The 19,446-nt window shown below is 48.0% G+C and overlaps 1 protein-coding gene across 2 annotated transcripts in view; it reads right to left on the bottom strand.

The window, feature by feature from the left end:
• Positions 1–342: 342 nt before the first annotated feature.
• Positions 343–19,446, bottom strand: part of MINDY3 (MINDY lysine 48 deubiquitinase 3) — a 77,796-nt gene continuing 58,692 nt past the window's right edge. For both annotated transcript variants that reach the window (XM_069959478.1, XM_069959479.1), the window contains 4 exons: positions 12,033–12,105; positions 6,836–6,923; positions 5,169–5,240; positions 343–3,727 (listed from right to left, as the gene is read on the bottom strand). In XM_069959478.1, the coding sequence (XP_069815579.1) occupies positions 3,581–3,727; positions 5,169–5,240; positions 6,836–6,923; positions 12,033–12,105 (380 nt within the window). In that variant the 3' untranslated portion in view covers positions 343–3,580. The remainder of the gene's footprint in view (positions 3,728–5,168; positions 5,241–6,835; positions 6,924–12,032; positions 12,106–19,446) is intronic.

Here is a 19,446-nt window from a genome sequence, read left to right as displayed (position 1 = left end):
GGTCGGTTTATTATGTAACACGTCACTCATTTCTGAACGTATCAAAATATGTGCAGTCTCCAGGGGACGACCCTGAGATCCTGGCCTGGCGGTACAGAGCCGGCGCTCAGTTGGTCCTCAAGGTCTGCGGAGGGGGGGGATGTACGAGCTTCCTTTCTCTGCCGATCCCCCGTCTCCTCCGGAGGAAGAAACCTCTAGGTAACTCAGAGAAGAGATAAAGGAGGCTCCCGGCAATGAGGAGTGGGAGCCGTATCTCATCACCTGGAGTGACAGACGCAGCCACCACTGGTTATATTCTAGAAAGGAAACAGAGATGGATACAAATGGTCACACGTCTGGAAGAAAGAAAAAAAAGAGTTTATTTAAGGCCAAAAGACAAGAAGATAATAAATAGAGGAACCTGATGGTTCACATGCGAGTAACACGGGACGGGGACAGAGCGCAGCGCCGGGAACACCAGCAAACCAGGAGGAGTTTGGCAAAATCGTAATAATAACAAAAAATCTACAATACAGATCTGGTAAAAAGGGGGTAGAAACGGGATAGACGGGGCACGATGTATCCATGGAAACCAATCAGACGCCGGCTCTCTAAGAAGTGATCTGATTGGCTGTTAGAGGAGGCTTCTTCTGTATGTCTGTATATGTGACACTTTAAGGAGAGTATGTGGGGCACTACTGTGAGCGTATACCCTATAGATGGTGCAGAGGCCCCATACAATGGTGCACAGACCATACAGATGGTGCACAGACCCTATGGGATGGTGCACAGACCCCATAGATGGTGCAGAGGCCCTATAGATGGTGCACAGACCCTATAGATGGTGCACAGACACTATAGATGGTGCACAGACCCCATAGATGGTGCAGAGGCCCCATACAATGGTGCACAGACCCTATAGATGGTGCACAGACACTATAGATGGTGCACAGACACTATAGATGGTGCACAGACCCCATAGATGGTGCAGAGGCCCCATACAATGGTGCACAGACCCTATAGATGGTGCACAGACACTATAGATGGTGCACAGACCCTATGGGATGGTGCACAAACCCCATAGATGGTGCAGAGGCCCCATACAATGGGGCACAGACCCCATACAATGGTGCACAGACCCTATAGATGGTGCACAGACCCATAGATGGTGCAGAGGCCCCATACAATGGTGCACAGACCCTATAGATGGTGCAGAAGCCCCATACAATGGTGCACAGACCCTATAGATGGTGCACAGACCCTATAGATGGTGCACAGACCCTATAGATGGTGCACAGACCCCATACAATAGTGCACAGACCCTATAGATGGTGCACAGACCCTATGGGATGGTGCACAGACCCCATAGATGGTGCAGAGGCCCCATACAATGGTGCACAGACACTATAGATGGTGCACAGACACTATAGATGGTGCACAGACCCCATAGATGGTGCAGAGGCCCCATACAATGGTGCACAGACCCTATAGATGGTGCAGAGGCCCCATACAATGGTGCACAGACCCTATAGATGGTGCACAGCCACTATAGATGGTGCACAGACACTATAAACAGGAATGGGGAACCTCTGATCCTCCAGCAGATACAAAACTACAATTCCCATCATGCCTGGCCATCCCTGCCCTATAGGATGGCGCCGAATGACTGTGAGTAAGACCACCACAGATCTGTCTGTACGGCCAATCAGATTGCACACAGGGGTCAGAGAGCAGTCACCTGATTGGTTGAGCAGCTCCCGTTCTGATGAATCCTGCAGGTGGAGGTGGTGACGCGGTTTGGCTCCAAGGTCTGAACACTTACAAGATCTCAGCACCAGGATGAAGGCACGGGAGGGCAGAGGGACTTGGCAAGACTCCGAATGGTTCTATGTCTTATGGACATATTAATCAGACTCTCTGGAGGACCCGATGCATTAGAGAGAATCCAATGATTGTAATACTGTTTGTCCCCAGTGATGGCGCTGCAGGAAAATGCCATTTACTGATCAGCTGTGATAGGCCAGAACTCAAAACCAAAAGTTTAGCGTGATATTGGGGGGAGGAGGGGGACCTGCTGTAGGTCTGTACACTGCTCCCCTGACGGCCGCTGCTGGTCAGTTGTAGTAATTGTGGGGGTGTCCCAGATTTTTTTAAGATTTTAAAGGTATTTTACCACTTCCTAAAGGGGGTTTCTGGGCAAATGGAAATTTCTGTTATTACCTTCTAGCACCATAAAACAACAAAGCCCACATTTCCCCCACAGCTCCTGGTGTCACGTCTTCCGGTCCCCACTGCCCTCCTGTTCCCACAGCTTCCAATGCCGCCAGCTCTGTGGCTGAGCAGGATGAAAGGGAGCGCACTAAAGTGGGACACCCGGGGTAGTGAGGGGGGTAGGTACGGGATTTGGTATCCTGGAAACATATTATACAACTGGCAACTGGGCGTTACCTTTCTCCCTGACAACAGGGTGTGTCCTTAGAGTGTTTAGATACTGTCAGAAATCACTGCATAGTATCAGATTCTACACAGACCCTCCCTACTCGTGTATGGTACAACCCAGCCCCCAATCTCAGACATCATCTGCAGAGAGACCCCTATAATACAGAGACCCCTATATACACCTCTACCAGTCATTCCATTCATTGCAAATTAACATAAGAATTATTTGTCATTATTTGCCGCCTCAGAGAGTCCTGGTGGATATAGCCATAGGCCATATCTATGTTTTCTAGATTCACTATGGCGGCATCTAACTCCTGCAGCTGCGGGGAGTCAGATGCTGAGCGTTCGGGTTCGGAAAACATTGCATAACCGCTGGGCCCTAATTCTGAGTAGTTGAGCACATCCAGGTGACGGCCGGTCGGGGTCTCACACACCACATAATACTGTTCCTGCACAGTTGGATGTGTGTATACAGGGATAAGGCCGCAGTCACATGTACACGGTTACGCTCCTGGTTTTGGGACCACAGCATGAAGACCTTATCAGGCCGCGGTCCCACTGCGTTTTTGCAATCCATTTTTTCATCCGCTTCATGCAAAAAACCACACAGGTGAAAAACAGATGAAAAAAGGATTGATTTGTGTGCGTCGGCTTTTCCTTTGATTTCCATTATAAAGAATAAAACAAACGCAACTTTTTTTAGTGTGTACAAAAATGTGGGTTTTATGTAAGCTTAAAAAAACAAACAAAAAAAACTATGAGTTTTGATGTTTTTTGTTTTTTTTAAAGAATAGAAGGCTATAGAAAAACAGACGAACACAAATCCATCTTTTTTTTTTTATGCAAAAAAACGCAGTGTGACCCTGGCCTTACAGACCTAATAACATCCTGGTAACGTCCGCTCAGTATTAGGGTAAAATTGCGTAAATGATCACAATTGCATAAATTATATTAGTCCCACAGTCTGTCCTCCATGGAGGATGATGGCGCCCCCCTTAGGACACACGCGGAGGAGGAGGGTCTGCGCTGAGTATACATTACACTGGAGTTTATACCACAACCCTTCATGGGAACAGATTTCCAGTTAATAGTAAACGTTGTGTCCCTTTAAAAGTCGCCTGTCTAGTAGCGGCTGATGATTGGTCCGATGCTTGGAGAGTCAGTTTAATGATGGCGGCCGGTCCGTGTTCCACAGAAGCTCTACGTACGGCCATTTGGTTTGTAGACAACGTTTGATGGGAGTGTCGTCCGTCTGTAACCTGGGGTCCTCGAAACCCATGACGGCTGTTCCTTCAGTGTAAGCGACCTTAATAATAGAGAGGAGACATATTACACGCGGTCATGTGACCCATCAACAAGGAAGGAAAAAGGGACGTACTATATTATGACTGTCGCGGACTGTCCAGAGCAGCAGAGGTTTTCTATAGGGATTTGCTGCTGCTCTGGACAGTTCCTGACATGGACAGAGGTGGCAGCAGAGAGCACTGTGTCAGACTGGAGAGAATACACCACTTCCTGCAGGACATACAGCAGCTGATAAGTAGTGGAAGACTGAAGATTTTAGAATAGAAGTAAATTACAAATCTCTGGCATTTCTGGCACCAGTTGATTTAAAAGAAAAAAAATTGTGGTGAACAACCCCTTTAAGGCTGATCAGCGTGCACAGAGACCGCTCTCCTCCATACATTCTCCGGCTTTGTTCTGTAACACGGACGACATTTTTCTTTACATTTTAAATAAACATGGAAAAATGACGTCTTGGCTAAAAGCTCAAGAAAAAGAACCTAAATACGGCAGCAACGTCCCATCACCGCCCCTTGTGCGCCGCTCCTGTCTACAGCGTCACATCATCATTCACACGCTGGAATGTAGCAGAAGGAATAACCAGACTGAACAACGGCCAGCAGCTCCCTGTTACACCGCCATACCATGTGCACATAACATCCAGACCTAACAACGGCCAGCAGCTCCGTGTTACACCGCCATACCATGTGCACATAACATCCAGACCTAACAACGGCCGCCAGCTCCGTGTTACACCGCCATACCATGTGCACATAACATCCAGACCTAACAACGGCCAGCAGCTCCGTGTTACACCGCCATACCATGTGCACATAACATCCAGACCTAACAACGGCCGCCAGCTCCGTGTTACACCGCCATACAATGTGCACATAACATCCAGACCTAACAACGGCCAGCAGCTCCGTGTTACACCGCCATACAATGTGCACATAACATCCAGACCTAACAATGGCCGTCAGCTCCGTGTTACACCGCCATACCATGTGCACATAACATCCAGACCTAACAACGGCCAGCAGCTCCGTGTTACACCGCCATACAATGTGCACATAACATCCAGACCTAACAATGGCCGTCAGCTCCGTGTTACACCGCCATACCATGTGCACATAACATCCAGACCTAACAACGGCCAGCAGCTCCGTGTTACACCGCCATACCATGTGCACATAACATCCAGACCTAACAACGGCCGGCAGCTCCCTGTTACACCGCCATACCATGTGCACATAACATCCAGCCCTTACAATGGAGGTTGGGGGGACGTTCTCACCCCTGCACTTTCCTCACTGCTAAATTCATCCAAAGAAAAATGATAGATAAGATATATAAGATATATAAGAATGTAACAAGGAGAGATGAGAATGTGAGATGACACGTGGAGCGCGGAGGCCGCCAACGCACACCACAAGAGGAGCGTCCTAACGGACAGAACGTACCTTCTCATTGTGACTGGACTGCCGCAATCCATTGTAGTGATACACACTGAAGGATTCTGGGATTTTTGAACCCTTAAAGCAAAAATAGAGAAAAAAAAATTGGTAACGTTTAGGTTTTAGTACAGGACTGACATCGTTATTTGACATTTGGCCACACCCACCTAAGGTAATAATGGCTTTAGGGGCTTATGCCAGGATTACAACTTTTACCTATCTGCGTCAGAGGAAATAAGTATCTGATCCCGGGGTGGGGGGCATGAGAACACGGGAGGAGGGACCCATCACCTGTCCTGCAGATATTATATACTGATCACCTGTCCTGCAGATATTATATACTGATCACCTGTCCTGCAGATATTATATACTGATCACCTGTCCTGCAGATATCATATACTAATCACCTGTCCTGCAGATATCAGATACTGATCACCTGTCCTGCAGATATCAGATACTGATCACCTGTCCTGCAGATATCAGATACTGATCACCTGTCCTGCAGATATCAGATACTGATCACCTGTCCTGCAGATATCAGATACTGATCACCTGTCCTGCAGATATCAGATACTGATCACCTGTCCTGCAGATATTATATAATGATCACCTGTCCTGCAGATATTATATAATGATCACCTGTCCTGCAGATATTATATACTGATCACCTGTCCTGCAGATATTATATACTGATCACCTGTCCTGCAGATATTATATACTTATCGCCTATTCTGTAGATATTATATAATGATCATCTGTCCGGCAGATATCAGATACTGATCACCTGTCCTGCAGATATCAGATACTGATCACCTGTCCTGCAGATATCAGATACTGATCACCTGTCCTGCAGATATTATATAATGATCACCTGTCCTGCAGATATTATATAATGATCATCTGTCCTGCAGATATTATATACTGATCACCTGTCCTGCAGATATTATATAATGATCACCTGTCCTGCAGATATTATATAATGATCACCTGTCCTGCAGATATCAGATACTGATCACCTGTCCTGCAGATATCAGATACTGATCACCTTGCCTACAGATATCAGATACTAATCACCTATCCTGTAGATAGAAGAAGCTAATGTAAATTTGGCAGGATATTCAGAACACACAGTGGAGTATGAATGCAGGATCAGACTACACAGGGTTTGTTTGTAGTCTGTTACCATGGAGACGCACAGGTCTGTGTAGGAGCTAAAGACACAGAATGATTCTTAATAGCCAGGGCCCAGTTGCTCAGTTTTCTAAAGAGGTATTCCGTGTTATAACCTATCCCCTATTCATCTTATAGAGGCTTAGTGTCAGAACATGGGGGGGCTACAACCGCTAGGACCCCAGCTTTGTATCTGGTCATCTTTGGCAGCTCAATAGTGCATAATTGTTTCATCTCAGAATGCCCCTTTAATTTTACAGAATTTACAGAAAAACTGTTTGATATACAATGTGTATGTATATATATATATATATATATATATATATATATATATATATATATATATATACACACACACATATATACACACACACACTATATATATATGTGTGTATCTATATCCTATAATGATCTCTCCCTGCATTCATGTACATACAGCAGTGATGAGAGCTGCATACATATTACGGCACTCAGTAACTATGTTAATAACATCAGCACAGTACCTGCTCAGGGAAAAACTCCTGGAGGAACGGGCCCAGTAATATGATCCCGAGACCTTCTGGGTCTAATTTGGTCTTCATGAGGTTTACACTAGAAAACATTGGAAATCAAACAATAAGCAGGGAAGCGTTGCCGCGTTCCTGAGATCCGTGGTAGCGCGCCGCGCCTCTCTGCCAGTGAATGCTCTTCTATTTCGGGAATCCGGGACACATTCATCTGAATGGCATCTCATTTGCCAAAATGGGTTTATTTTCAGACTGCATAATCTTATGATTAAAACCAAAACAGTGATGATGATTTCGGGAGACAGAACCTTATTAGGGAAACATTTCTAAATACAGAGCGTGTAGTAGGCAAGCGCCGGCTGGAAACTTAACACGGCCCGGGGGGCAGCGAGCCAAGAGACGGTGTTACAGAGTATGCAGGATAGTGCTGCAGACATCAGACCAGCCCCGGCCTTAACCCTGTCATCACCCCGTACACCGGCTCTACAAACAATGCTGTGCCGGGATGCCAAATTGTTTATGTTCAGCAATGTTCTCCGAACCCCAATGCTTGGCATTTGACTCCCTAGGGTGGCATCTAACTTCTCCAGATATTGGGAGTCAAAAGCCAACCATTCGGGTTTGAAGAACATTGCCAATCCGAGAAACAACCTCATACATATGGCTGTCAGCAGATTCGAGATTCTCACTATGGCCCATTGTCAGGCGAATGGTGGAGCAGCCATATGACTGTGGCAGACTGGCACTGGGGGCGTCTGCCACACCTTTGCCAATAAAGTGTCAAACTGTTAGAAATTCTAAAAAGTGGCAGAAAAAAAGTAAATGCACTCTTTAAAAGAGGTTTCCTAGGACATGAATATTTGTATGTATGACTAGGGCTTGTGTTATAAAAAAACCCAAAACATACTCACCTCCCCTGATCCCCTGCAGCTTCTGAGACAAGACATGTCAGCATAGTCCCGCCTCAGTCAGTGAGTGAACAGCTACTGCAGACAGGCAAAAGAAGAAGAAGCAGAGAAGGACAGGGAGGGGATGATGTCAGGCCAGGAGCTGCAGGGGACTGCGGAAGGGAAGAATTCTTAATAAATTTTTATACTACAGTCTCTGAAAACCTCCTTTAAATGCATTTTCTGGCATTTTAATACTGATACTACCTCTCAACCTGTGGCATCAGCTATAACATTGGTGTATTGACTACGATCAGAGATCACATCAACCCCAGATGTTTGACACCTTAGATACTACAGTCAATAGCAACCGCTCCCCTTAGCAGAGTGCTCCTCCCCGCTCCCCTTAGCCGAGTGCTCCTCCCCGTTCCCCTTAGCAGAGTGCTCCTCCCCGTTCCCCTTAGCAGAGTGCTCCTCCCCGTTCCCCTTAGCAGAGTGCTCCTCCCCGCTCCCCTTAGCCGGGCGCTCCTCCCCGCTCCCCTTAGCCGAGCGCTCCTCCCCGTTCCCCTTAGCCGAGTGCTCCTCCCCGCTCCCCTTAGCCGGGTGCTCCTCCCCGCTCCCCTTAGCAGAGTGCTCCTCCCCGCTCCCCTTAGCCGGGTGCTCCTCCCCGCTCCCCTTAGCCGGGTGCTCCTCCCCGCTCCCCTTAGCCGGGTGCTCCTCCCCGCTCCCCTTAGCCGGGTGCTCCTCCCCGCTCCCCTTAGCAGAGTGCTCCTCCCCGCTCCCCTTAGCCGAATGCTCCTCCCCGTTCCCCTTAGCCGAGTGCTCCTCCCCGCTCCCCTTAGCCGAGTGCTCCTCCCCGCTCCCCTTAGCCGAATGCTCCTCCCCGCTCCCCTTAGCAGAATGCTCCTCCCCGCTCCCCTTAGCAGAGTGCTCCTCCCCGCTCCCCTTAGCCGGGTGCTCCTCCCCGCTCCCCTTAGCCGGGTGCTCCTCCCCGCTCCCCTTAGCCGGGTGCTCCTCCCCGCTCCCCTTAGCCGGGTGCTCCTCCCCGCTCCCCTTAGCCGGGTGCTCCTCCCCGCTCCCCTTAGCCGGGTGCTCCTCCCCGCTCCCCTTAGCCGGGTGCTGCTCCCCGCTCCCCTTAGCCGGGTGCTCCTCCCCGCTCCCCTTAGCCGGGTGCTCCTCCCCGCTCCCCTTAGCCGAGTGGTCCTCCCCGCTCCCCTTAGCCGAGTGGTCCTCCCCGCTCCCCTTAGCCGAGTGCTCCTCCCCGCTCCCCTTAGCCGAGTGCTCCTCCCCGCTCCCCTTAGCCGAGTGCTCCTCCCCGCTCCCCTTAGCCGAGTGCTCCTCCCCGCTCCCCTTAGCCGAGTGCTCCTCCCCGCTCCCCTTAGCAGAGTGCTCCTCCCCGCTCCCCTTAGCAGAGCGCTCCTCCCCGCTCCCCTTAGCAGAGCGCTCCTCCCCGCTCCCCTTAGCAGAGCGCTCCTCCCCGCTCCCCTTAGCCGAGCGCTCCTCCTCGCTCCCCTTAGCCGGGTGCTCCTCCCCGCTCCCCTTAGCCGAGTGCTCCTCCCCGCTCTCCTTAGCAGAGTGCTCCTCCCCGCTCCCCTTAGCAGAGTGCTCCTCCCCGCTCCCCTTAGCAGAGTGCTCCTCCCCGCTCCCCTTAGCAGAGTGCTCCTCCCCGCTCCCCTTAGCAGAGTGCTCCTCCCCGCTCCCCTTAGCAGAGTGCTCCTCCCCGCTCCCCTTAGCAGAGTGCTCCTCCCCGCTCCCCTTAGCAGAGTGCTCCTCCCCGCTCCCCTTAGCCGAGTGCTCCTCCCCGCTCCCCTTAGCCGGGTGCTCCTCCCCGCTCCCCTTAGCAGAGTGCTCCTCCCCGCTCCCCTTCGCAGAGTGCTCCTCCCCGCTCCCCTTAGCAGAGTGCTCCTCCCCGCTCCCCTTAGCCGTGTGCTCCTCCCCGCTCCCCTTAGCAGAGTGCTCCTCCCCGCTCCCCTTAGCAGAGTGCTCCTCCCCGCTCCCCTTAGCCGGGTGCTCCTCCCCGCTCCCCTTAGCCGAGTGCTCCTCCCCGCTCCCCTTAGCAGAGTGCTCCTCCCCGCTCCCCTTAGCAGAGTGCTCCTCCCCGCTCCCCTTAGACGGGTGCTCCTCCCCGCTCCCCTTAGCAGAGTGCTCCTCCCCGCTCCCCTTAGCAGAGTGCTCCTCCCCGCTCCCCTTAGCAGAGTGCTCCTCCCCGCTCCCCTTAGCAGAGTGCTCCTCCCCGCTCCCCTTAGCAGAGTGCTCCTCCCCGCTCCCCTTAGCAGAGTGCTCCTCCCCGCTCCCCTTAGCAGAGTGCTCCTCCCCGCTCCCCTTAGCAGAGTGCTCCTCCCCGCTCCCCTTAGCAGAGTGCTCCTCCCCGCTCCCCTTAGCCGAGTGCTCCTCCCCGCTCCCCTTAGCCGGGTGCTCCTCCCCGCTCCCCTTAGCAGAGTGCTCCTCCCCGCTCCCCTTAGCAGAGTGCTCCTCCCCGCTCCCCTTAGCAGAGTGCTCCTCCCCGCTCCCCTTAGCCGGGTGCTCCTCCCCGCTCCCCTTAGCAGAGTGCTCCTCCCCGCTCCCCTTAGCAGAGTGCTCCTCCCCGCTCCCCTTAGCCGGGTGCTCCTCCCCGCTCCCCTTAGCCGAGTGCTCCTCCCCGCTCCCCTTAGCAGAGTGCTCCTCCCCGCTCCCCTTAGCAGAGTGCTCCTCCCCGCTCCCCTTAGACGGGTGCTCCTCCCCGCTCCCCTTAGCAGAGTGCTCCTCCCCGCTCCCCTTAGCAGAGTGCTCCTCCCCGCTCCCCTTAGCAGAGTGCTCCTCCCCGCTCCCCTTAGCAGAGTGCTCCTCCCCGCTCCCCTTAGCAGAGTGCTCCTCCCCGCTCCCCTTAGCAGAGTGCTCCTCCCCGCTCCCCTTAGCTGAGTGCTCCTCCCCGCTCCCCTTAGCAGAGTGCTCCTCCCCGCTCCCCTTAGCCGGGTGCTCCTCCCCGCTCCCCTTACCCAGACGGATCAAAGCTTTTTATTTGGGCACGGCAAACCACATTTTTGGGACTTCGGACCTCTACAGATATGTGCACAATGGGCTCATCGTGGTAACACTACAGCGCTGCTGGTCACAGAACTAGGAGAAACCGTCTCCATTCCGACCTTCCTGCTATCCCTGAATCTTCCTCCAGTGCAGATGCAAATCAGACATGGAAACATGGGGCTAGGTGGGTCAGGGCTTTATCTGATGTTTTTAGAAAATAAATAATAGGAAATGGTCCTCCATCCAATGTGGAGCAGGCTGCGCGCCGCCGGGCCTGTGAGAATCTGAGGCCATTCACATAACCCCCAGATGGGGGGGGCACGGGTCACATGTGGCCGGTCGGGGTCTATTGTCAGCCCTGTATTTACATGAACTTGCTTACAGCGTACACTGCCTGTGCCATTAATCTTCAGGTATTTACAGAAACCATGGAAGATTTATTTCTCACATTCTCCTCTTATAATTGGATGCACATTTCTTATTTGGAAAACAAAACTAAAAAATTTGCAAAACAGTTATCTACAACGTTCCATCAGATCTATAAACCATACACCAAAAACACAAAACTTTCCCCTTGTATGTGAGAATAATAAAGATGAAGCAGCCGGTGAGAGCATCACCCACAGGTGACTCCTCTGTCAATCCCATGGCTCCTCTGTCAATCACACAAGTCTTCCATGACTTGTCTATTTAAAGTTATACAGATTTGTAATTTGCTTCTATTTAAAAATCTACAGTCTTCCAGTACTTATCAGCTGCTGTATGTCCTGCAGGAAGTGGTGTAGTCTCTCCAGTCTGACACAGTGCTCTCTGCTGCCACCTCTGTCCATGTCAGGAACTGTCCAGAGCAGCAGCAAATCCACATAGAAAACCTCTCCTGCTCTGGACAGTTCCTGACATGGACAGAGGTGGCAGCAGAGAGCACTGTGTCACACTGGAGAGAATACACTACTTCCTGCAGGACATACAGCAGCTGATAAGTACGGGAAGACTGTAGATTTTTAAATAGAAGTAAATTACAAATCTATATAACTTTCTGACACCAGTTGATTTGAAAGAAAAACAAAACAAAACCCTAAGTGTGGATGCATGGGACCAGAGCTCCATGATACCAGTGGCAGTGATGGAGTGAGGAAGTTGAATGTAGGTTTTTATAATACCAATATATATATATAAAAAAAGTCATTCTCTGAAATTCCCCTTTAAACATGGGCTATGCACACCTCCTATATACAGGGGCACATCCTCAGCTCTAGGATCCCCGAGGGGACGTTAATTCTATCTATATCTAACGCTACACTTACTATTCAGGGTCTGATACAAGATCCAGCGCCTTCATCACCTCTTCTAGCAACGCATCCGGAATGAAGCCATTATCTAGAAGAACAAAAGAACACGGCCATTGTAGTCATGCAGACAATCTAATTATCTATCGCTGCAGATTTCATAAAAGCAAATAAAAATACATAAAAAACACAAAATATTCACATCCAAAAAAGCAAACAAACCACGTCTGTAAACTGTATAAATCAGCAGTCTCCTCTGATGGTTTATTATTATTGTTATTATTACTGACTTAAAAGGGATTTCCCAGCAGGACAGGTTTTTAAAGGAGCAGCCTGCCCTCACAGATCCCCTGCTGCTCTGATGTTATTGCGCTCTTCACTGAATCCACTTCCTGATCAGCACACAGGAAATGGACTGAAATGCCTCTCAGCCGATCACTGGTCTTAAAGGGGTATTCTGGTGAAAATCTTTTTCTTTCAAATCAACTGGATTTAGAAAGTTATATAGATTTGTAGTTTACTTCCGTTTAAAAATCTCTAGTCTTCCAGTACTTATCAGCTGCTGTATGCCCTACAGGAAGTGGTGTATTCCCTCCAGTCTGACACAGTGCTCTCTGCTGCCACCTCTGTCCAAGTCAGGAACTGTCCAGAGCAGCAGCAAATCCCCATAGAAAACCTCTCCTGCTCTGGACAGTTCCTGACATGGACAGAGGTGGCAGCAGAGAGCACTGTGTCAGACTGGAGAGAATACACCACTTCCTGCAGGACACACAGCAGCTGATACTGGAAGACTGGAGATTTTTTAATGGAAGTAAATTACAAGTCTGTATAACTTTCTGACACCAGGTGATATGAAAACTTTTTTTTTTCCCTTTTGTTTCCCTTTAAGCCAACGAGCAGTGTTTGGGCTCTGTCTGGGATATGCTGTGTCCACCAGTTATAGATTTCCGCCCAGTCTATAATAACAAGTATAAAGTGATAGATCTAAGATTATTTGGGGGATAATTAGGAGTGATGTGAGATAATTAGAGGCCCAGTCCAGGAGGAGGTCACAGTCTCGGTGTGGAGGATGGAGGGGGAATACGACATGTCACCCGGTCAGCCTCCTCTGCTTGTTGTGACTGGGAAGCGGAGCAGCTGCTGGGGATAGGGAGCACTCTTCTTCCCCACACTCCAGCACCATGTGTTCCTCCTCCCCCAACCTGTGACAGACGAGCTGTGATGTAGTCAGCGACTATCAGAGACAAATGGTGGGTCCTGTCAGGAGGGATTGTGCACTGGTAATGACAGGCTGTTACGGGGTGAGTGCTGCCAGATGTTCCCGCTTCATCAGTGCTAGTGGTGATTTGCATTAAGGAGAAGAACATTGTGCAGAGCTTCATACAGAAGCCTATAGCGTTACCTGCCCGGGAACCAAATGGAATCCATGTCCCTCTCCCCATTCATTATACACGGACACATACCAGCCGGGAACACGTTCTCCTCCTCGGGGGGATAGAAAGGGAACGGACAAAACTGACAGACTACGACTCAAAAGAAAAACATTCCAGACGTTCACCGTTCAGAGCCGCGACGATTCCCAAATTAAAATGGTAATTAAAAAAAATAGTGTACACTGCTCTGTTAGGGCCGTATTACATGAAACGGTTATCTTCCAAAAAATCGATAATTGTTTAGTGTAATAGCAGAGTACAATTAAACGACCAACGAGAAATCATTGGTCATTTAATAGAATTTGGACCTATTTTTATCTTTAATCGTTCACATGTAATAAGACGTCGTTCACAGTAGCGACGACAGGACGAATGGAATAATGATAATATGTAACGATAATCGTTCCGTGTAATTGGGTAAACGATTTCAGGTCGTTTGCCATAGTGGTTGCTTCAGTTTGTTTATTGTCAAAAAAAAAATCGCTCTGTGTTATAGTAACATTAGGCTGAGGTCACACTATGGGGTTTTTATCAGTTTTTCTTCCCCTGTTTTTTGGAAAAACAGTCGTATTTGTGTGCATCTGTTTTTCCATTGACTTCAATTATAAAACAAACCAAAACGTATCCATTGTAACGTCCGCAGGAATGTCGCTGACCACACTTTTGTCTTTGCTAAAAAGAAGGGATGCATTACGATCCGTTTTTTTTTTTATTATGAAAATCAATGGAAAAACGGATAAAAATGGATGCACACAAATACAGCTGTTTGCTGTAAAAACGGATGAAAAGAAGCATAGTGTGAATCCGGCCTAAGCTGGAGAAATTCACGCGGTGGGAAATATTTTCCATCAATGTATTTTACGAGCGATACCTTTTTTTTTTTTTTTTTTTTAGAATAGTGAGTTTTCGGGATTCAGCTGATCCCTCGTCACATCCATACACATTCGTAAACTTGAAGGGATCTTCTGAATCTGGAAATCTCAGAATTCTAATATTTTTTTTGTCGGCCAATAATCGTATCACTCCTAAAATCTGTGGCTGGAAAGTACGGACCACCACGAGAGCCGGGAGGAAACGCGTCAGGCAGAATCACCTGGTGTTCAAATCATGGATTTATAGTAAAGAGAATTTTTAAGAATTTTTGGTGATTTTCCTAATTTTCCGCTTTCCCATCTATATTATAAAACAATCCGGATCCGGCGGTTTTCATTCTTACCACTAAGACTAAAGCTGAGGGGAGACTTCCTGCTCTGTACAGATCATTTCCCAGTAGAGATGATTGAACCTCCAGCGCGCTCAGATGTCGATCCAGAGTGTGCAGCAATCGATTACCGGTGGCTGAAGTAGTCGGATGCCGCCCTAAGGAGTCCGGGAAACATGGATACAGCCATAGACCATTAGTTATATCCGTGTTTTCCAGCACTCCCTTCAGCGGCATCCAACGTCTGCAGCCACCGGTAATTAAACGCTGCACATTCGGGCTCAACATCTGAGCGCGCTCGAGGTTCAATCATATATAGCCCAGCAGTGTCCTCCTTATCACAGACAGCAATACAGCGACACCAGTATAAAGATACCAAAGGAGAACAGCGACACCAGTATATAGATAACACAGGAGCACAGCGCCACCAGTATATAGATAACACAGGAGCACAAAGACACCAGTATATAGATAACAAAGGAGTACAGCTACAGCAGTATAAAGATGAAACAGACAGGAGCACATTGAGTGACACCAGTATAAAGATAACACAGGACAACAGTGACCGCAGTATATTAATAACACAGACAGGAGTACAGTGACAACAGTATATAGATAACACAACAGGAGCACATTGAGTGACACCAGTATATAGATAACACAGACAGGAGTACAGTGACACCAGTATATATGCTCATGTCTCAGCATACCCCTGCCTGTAGAATGACCTCCATGAAGGTCACTGAGCATGCCCAGAAACCTTTCTCATTCATCTAAATAAAGAAAGGTCCTGTCTATTATCCTTATGGTCCATGGCACTTGCTGTAAAGCATCTCTCTAAATGCTGGTAAAACAGCGCAGGCAAGATGGCCGCCCCTATAATTACACACACAAAAAAGTATAGTATTAATCTATAGTGTATTGTGCACAGGAATCCAGCTAGCTAGCACATCTATAGGCCCAGACTGACCCCACACTGCAGACTCCATAGGGCCACACACCGGCCCCAGTTACCGGTTAGAATGGAGGATGAAGAGCCACGAAACCTCTGCGTCCCCACTTACACCTGCTCTATCTCATCGGTGGATTGAGTACAAATAATCTGCAAAAGCAATTAAGACTGAAAGCTTCATCTAAGCTTAAAGGGACAGCGTCATCAGAAAATTACTGATTGTTTGCATCTAAATTTTAGCTTTACAAATTTGTAAAGAATTTATTGTTTTTTTTTTAAATTGTGCGGGAACTGGGCGGCGTTCAGAAAAAGCACTGTGACACTGGGATCCACACTGGGAGCCGCGCCAAGTGGCTAAGGAAAAAAAAATTATGGTACATGACTAACAAAAACATTTTTTAAAGAATTTTTGGTAACATTTTTCCTAATTTTCCATTTTTCTATATTATAAAATAATCCTGATATCTTGCAGTTCTCATTCTCACCACTGGGGCTAAAACTAAGCTGAGACTTCCTGTTGTGTCTATGCTGATAAGGAGGAGGCTGCAGTAAAGTGATCTGTACAGAATTGCAGCAACAGGTGACACCACTAGATAAAGAACTCAATAAATAAAGCTCAAAGCTCAGCCTCCCCTGCCCTGTGTATTGACCTCTTAAAAGGTCACAGAGCACGCTCAGTACGGTTTCCTGTTCATGTTAATGAGATAGCTGCTTCTATTGTTGCCTATGGTAATGGGATTTGATGTAGAGCAGGAATGGGGAACCTTTGGCCCTCCGGCTGTTGCAAAACTACAATTCCTATAGTGCCTGGACAGGTGAAGTAGTTCAGCAACAGCTGGAGGGCCATCGGGTGTGTCACATTTACAGGACGGAGGTCACACGCCCGGACATAGAGAACCGTGAAGAGCAAGAACAGGGAAGGTTTCACCTGGGGTAACGTACCTAACGTATGGAGCTCTGCAGAAGACTACGCCGGGCTCCGGGGCCCTAAGTGCCCATACACATTGGGTTTAACATAAGGATATTGGACTATTTCATTAAAAAACGGTCCCACAGACATGTCAGAAGTTTTATGCAGCTGAGAAGGACCAGGTACTAAGACCCCCAATCATCATGTAAACATAATGGTAGAAGCACAAGGCTGAGCGCTTCTCTCCCCATCTTACTGCAGGAGATACATTCTGTAGTGTCTATAGAGCTTGTCTCCTGCAGCAAGAGCAACTCCTTCTAGCAGGGGGTCTGAGCACCTAAAGGGGTACTCCGGAAGAAAAAAAATAAAAAATAAACTGGTGTCAAATAGTTATACAGATTGGTAAAAACCTCCTGTCTTCAAGTACTTATTAGCTGCTGTACATCCTGCAGAAAGTGGTGTATTCTCTCCAGTCTGACACAGTGCTCTCTGCTGCCACCTCTGTCCATGTCAGGAAGTGTCCAGAGCAGGAGAGGTTTTCTATGGGGATTTGCTGCTGCTCTGGACAGTTCCTGACATGGACACAGGTGGCAGCAGAGAGCACTGTGTCAGACTGGAGAGAATACACCACTTCCTGCAGGACATACAGCAGCTGATAAGTACTGGAAGACAGGAGATTTTTAAATAGAAGTAAATTACACATCTATACAACTTTCTGACAATTTTTTTCTCTCTAGAGTATCCCTTTAACCTCAAAACAATAACACTTTACTGGATGAGAACTCTTCGTCCACTCTCCATACCAACCATAATAAAAGGAGCAGGTGACAAACTTCCCATCTGAAGACGATTGAAGGAAAAGACGTTGCAGCCTGAAACTTTAGTGCAACATAAACTCCATGAAAACCACGAACATCTGTAAAACGCATTTCCCTGTCGCAGGTTTCCATATCCTTCCTATGCATACCTACTGCAGATTACTACACAATGGCCGATGTGTATATAACATATACAGGTTACGGGGCCAGAACCGCACAAATCAGAGGCCGTTACACTAGATAAATATCTGCTAGACCATTCAGCGGACCCCCGGGGCCCCATAGGGTAATTACAGGCAGGGTAATAGAGATGGCAGCTGGGTTACATCGCCTTCTCTCCTAGATAGAAATCCCATTTCCCGTCTCCCTTTACGTCTGCGGAGATCCTTCTAGAATTCCTCACAGGATGATTATTGGTGCCGTACCGAGCGACGCGACCGGCCGCGGCCATGTAAGAGGATGAGGGATTTACTCGCTGCCTGCTGAGTTTACAATAATTATTTCACGACTCCGGTTACAGGCCTCGGCGCTCGCCATTGGGAACATCACTCGTGTGCGACGTATCATGAAGTCTACTGCAGGTTATAGCGATTATAATCCGCCATTGCCTTGCCAGTTAGTTGGCACTGCAGTAAAGATGGAGGCCCTAAATCTGGAGTCAGCAAGTATATATACGACTGGCCTGACTCAGAGCCCTGGGGGCGGTGCCGAGCCAAGGTAAGTGCTGCGAGCCGGTGCTTGTGAAAAGAACGGCGCCTAGGGCGGGAACTGGGCGGCGGTTCAGAAAAAGGACTGTGACATTGGGATCCCCGCAACGGCGCCAAACGGCTAAGGTTAAAAAAAACAAAACAGGAATTTACCTGATGGTACATTGACTTTAAATAATGTTTTTATATTAAACATATTTTTGAAGAATTTTTGGTGAAATTTTTAACTAATTTTCTCTTTTTCTCTCTATATTATATAATAATTCTGAGATCTTGCAGTTCTCATTCTCACCACTAGGGCCAAAACTAAGCTGAGACTTCCTGTTGTGTCTGTGGTGATAAGAGGAGGCTGCAGTAAAGTGATCTGTACAGCATTGCAGCGTCATGTAAAGAGTCAATAGCAGCTCGGTGTGGAATGACCTCTTCACAGGTCACAGAGCGCGTTCAGTAATGTCTCACATTCATTTTAAGGGGATAGAGTCTGTCTATTGTCATCTATATCCATGAGCCTTGCAGTAAAGCATGTCACTAAGTGCAGTTAAGCACAGCCTAAGCAAGATGGCTGCCCCCATAACAATGTACAAATAGTGAAATAAATAAATTACAGTCACGAAATAGAAACAGATTAGAATAAAAAAAAACTAATTTTAGCATCTGACTCTAATCCATACATGAATGTAGGCGACACATTGCCTTTAAAGAGACAATGTGCGAATATAAGATGTCTGGTGGGAGGAACAGGCGCAGCGCAGACATGTACAGATCATGGATCAGCTACAACGCTGTATTAGTTATTTATTTTTCCCTTTAAGTGACATCACAGTCACCTCATTAAAATAGGTTATTGATAAAATAGAACGGGTCCAAAGACGGCTACAAAAATGGCAAAGGGTGTCAGGGATAAAACATATCAGGAAAGACTCTAGGAGCTAAATCTGTATAGTCTGGAGGAAGAAGGGAAAGGGGGACATGATGGAAACCTTTATATATGTTACAGGAGGAAGAAGGGAAAGGAGGACATGATGGAAACAACCTTTATATGTTACAGGAGGAAGAAGGGAAAGGGGGGACATGATGGAAACCTTTATATATGTTACAGGAGGAAGAAGCGAAAGGGGGGGACATGATGGAAACCTTTATATATGTTAGAGGAGGAAGAAGGGAAAGGGAGGACATGATGGAAACCTTTATATATGTTACAGAAGGAAGAAGGGAAAGGAAGGACATGATGGAAACCTTTATATATGTTACAGGAGGAAGAAGGGAAAGGGAAGACATGATGGAAACCTTTATATATGTTACAGGAGGAAGAAGGGAAAGGAGGGACATGATGGAAACCTTTATATATGTTACAGGAGGGAAGAAGGGAAAGGGGGGACATGATGGAAACCTTTATATATGTTACAGGAGG

This window comes from Dendropsophus ebraccatus, chromosome 2 (assembly GCF_027789765.1).
Source record: "Dendropsophus ebraccatus isolate aDenEbr1 chromosome 2, aDenEbr1.pat, whole genome shotgun sequence".
NCBI lineage: Eukaryota > Metazoa > Chordata > Amphibia > Anura > Hylidae > Dendropsophus > Dendropsophus ebraccatus.
Note: the sequence above shows the minus strand (reverse complement) of the source record. Positions and strands in the feature narration are given on the sequence as shown.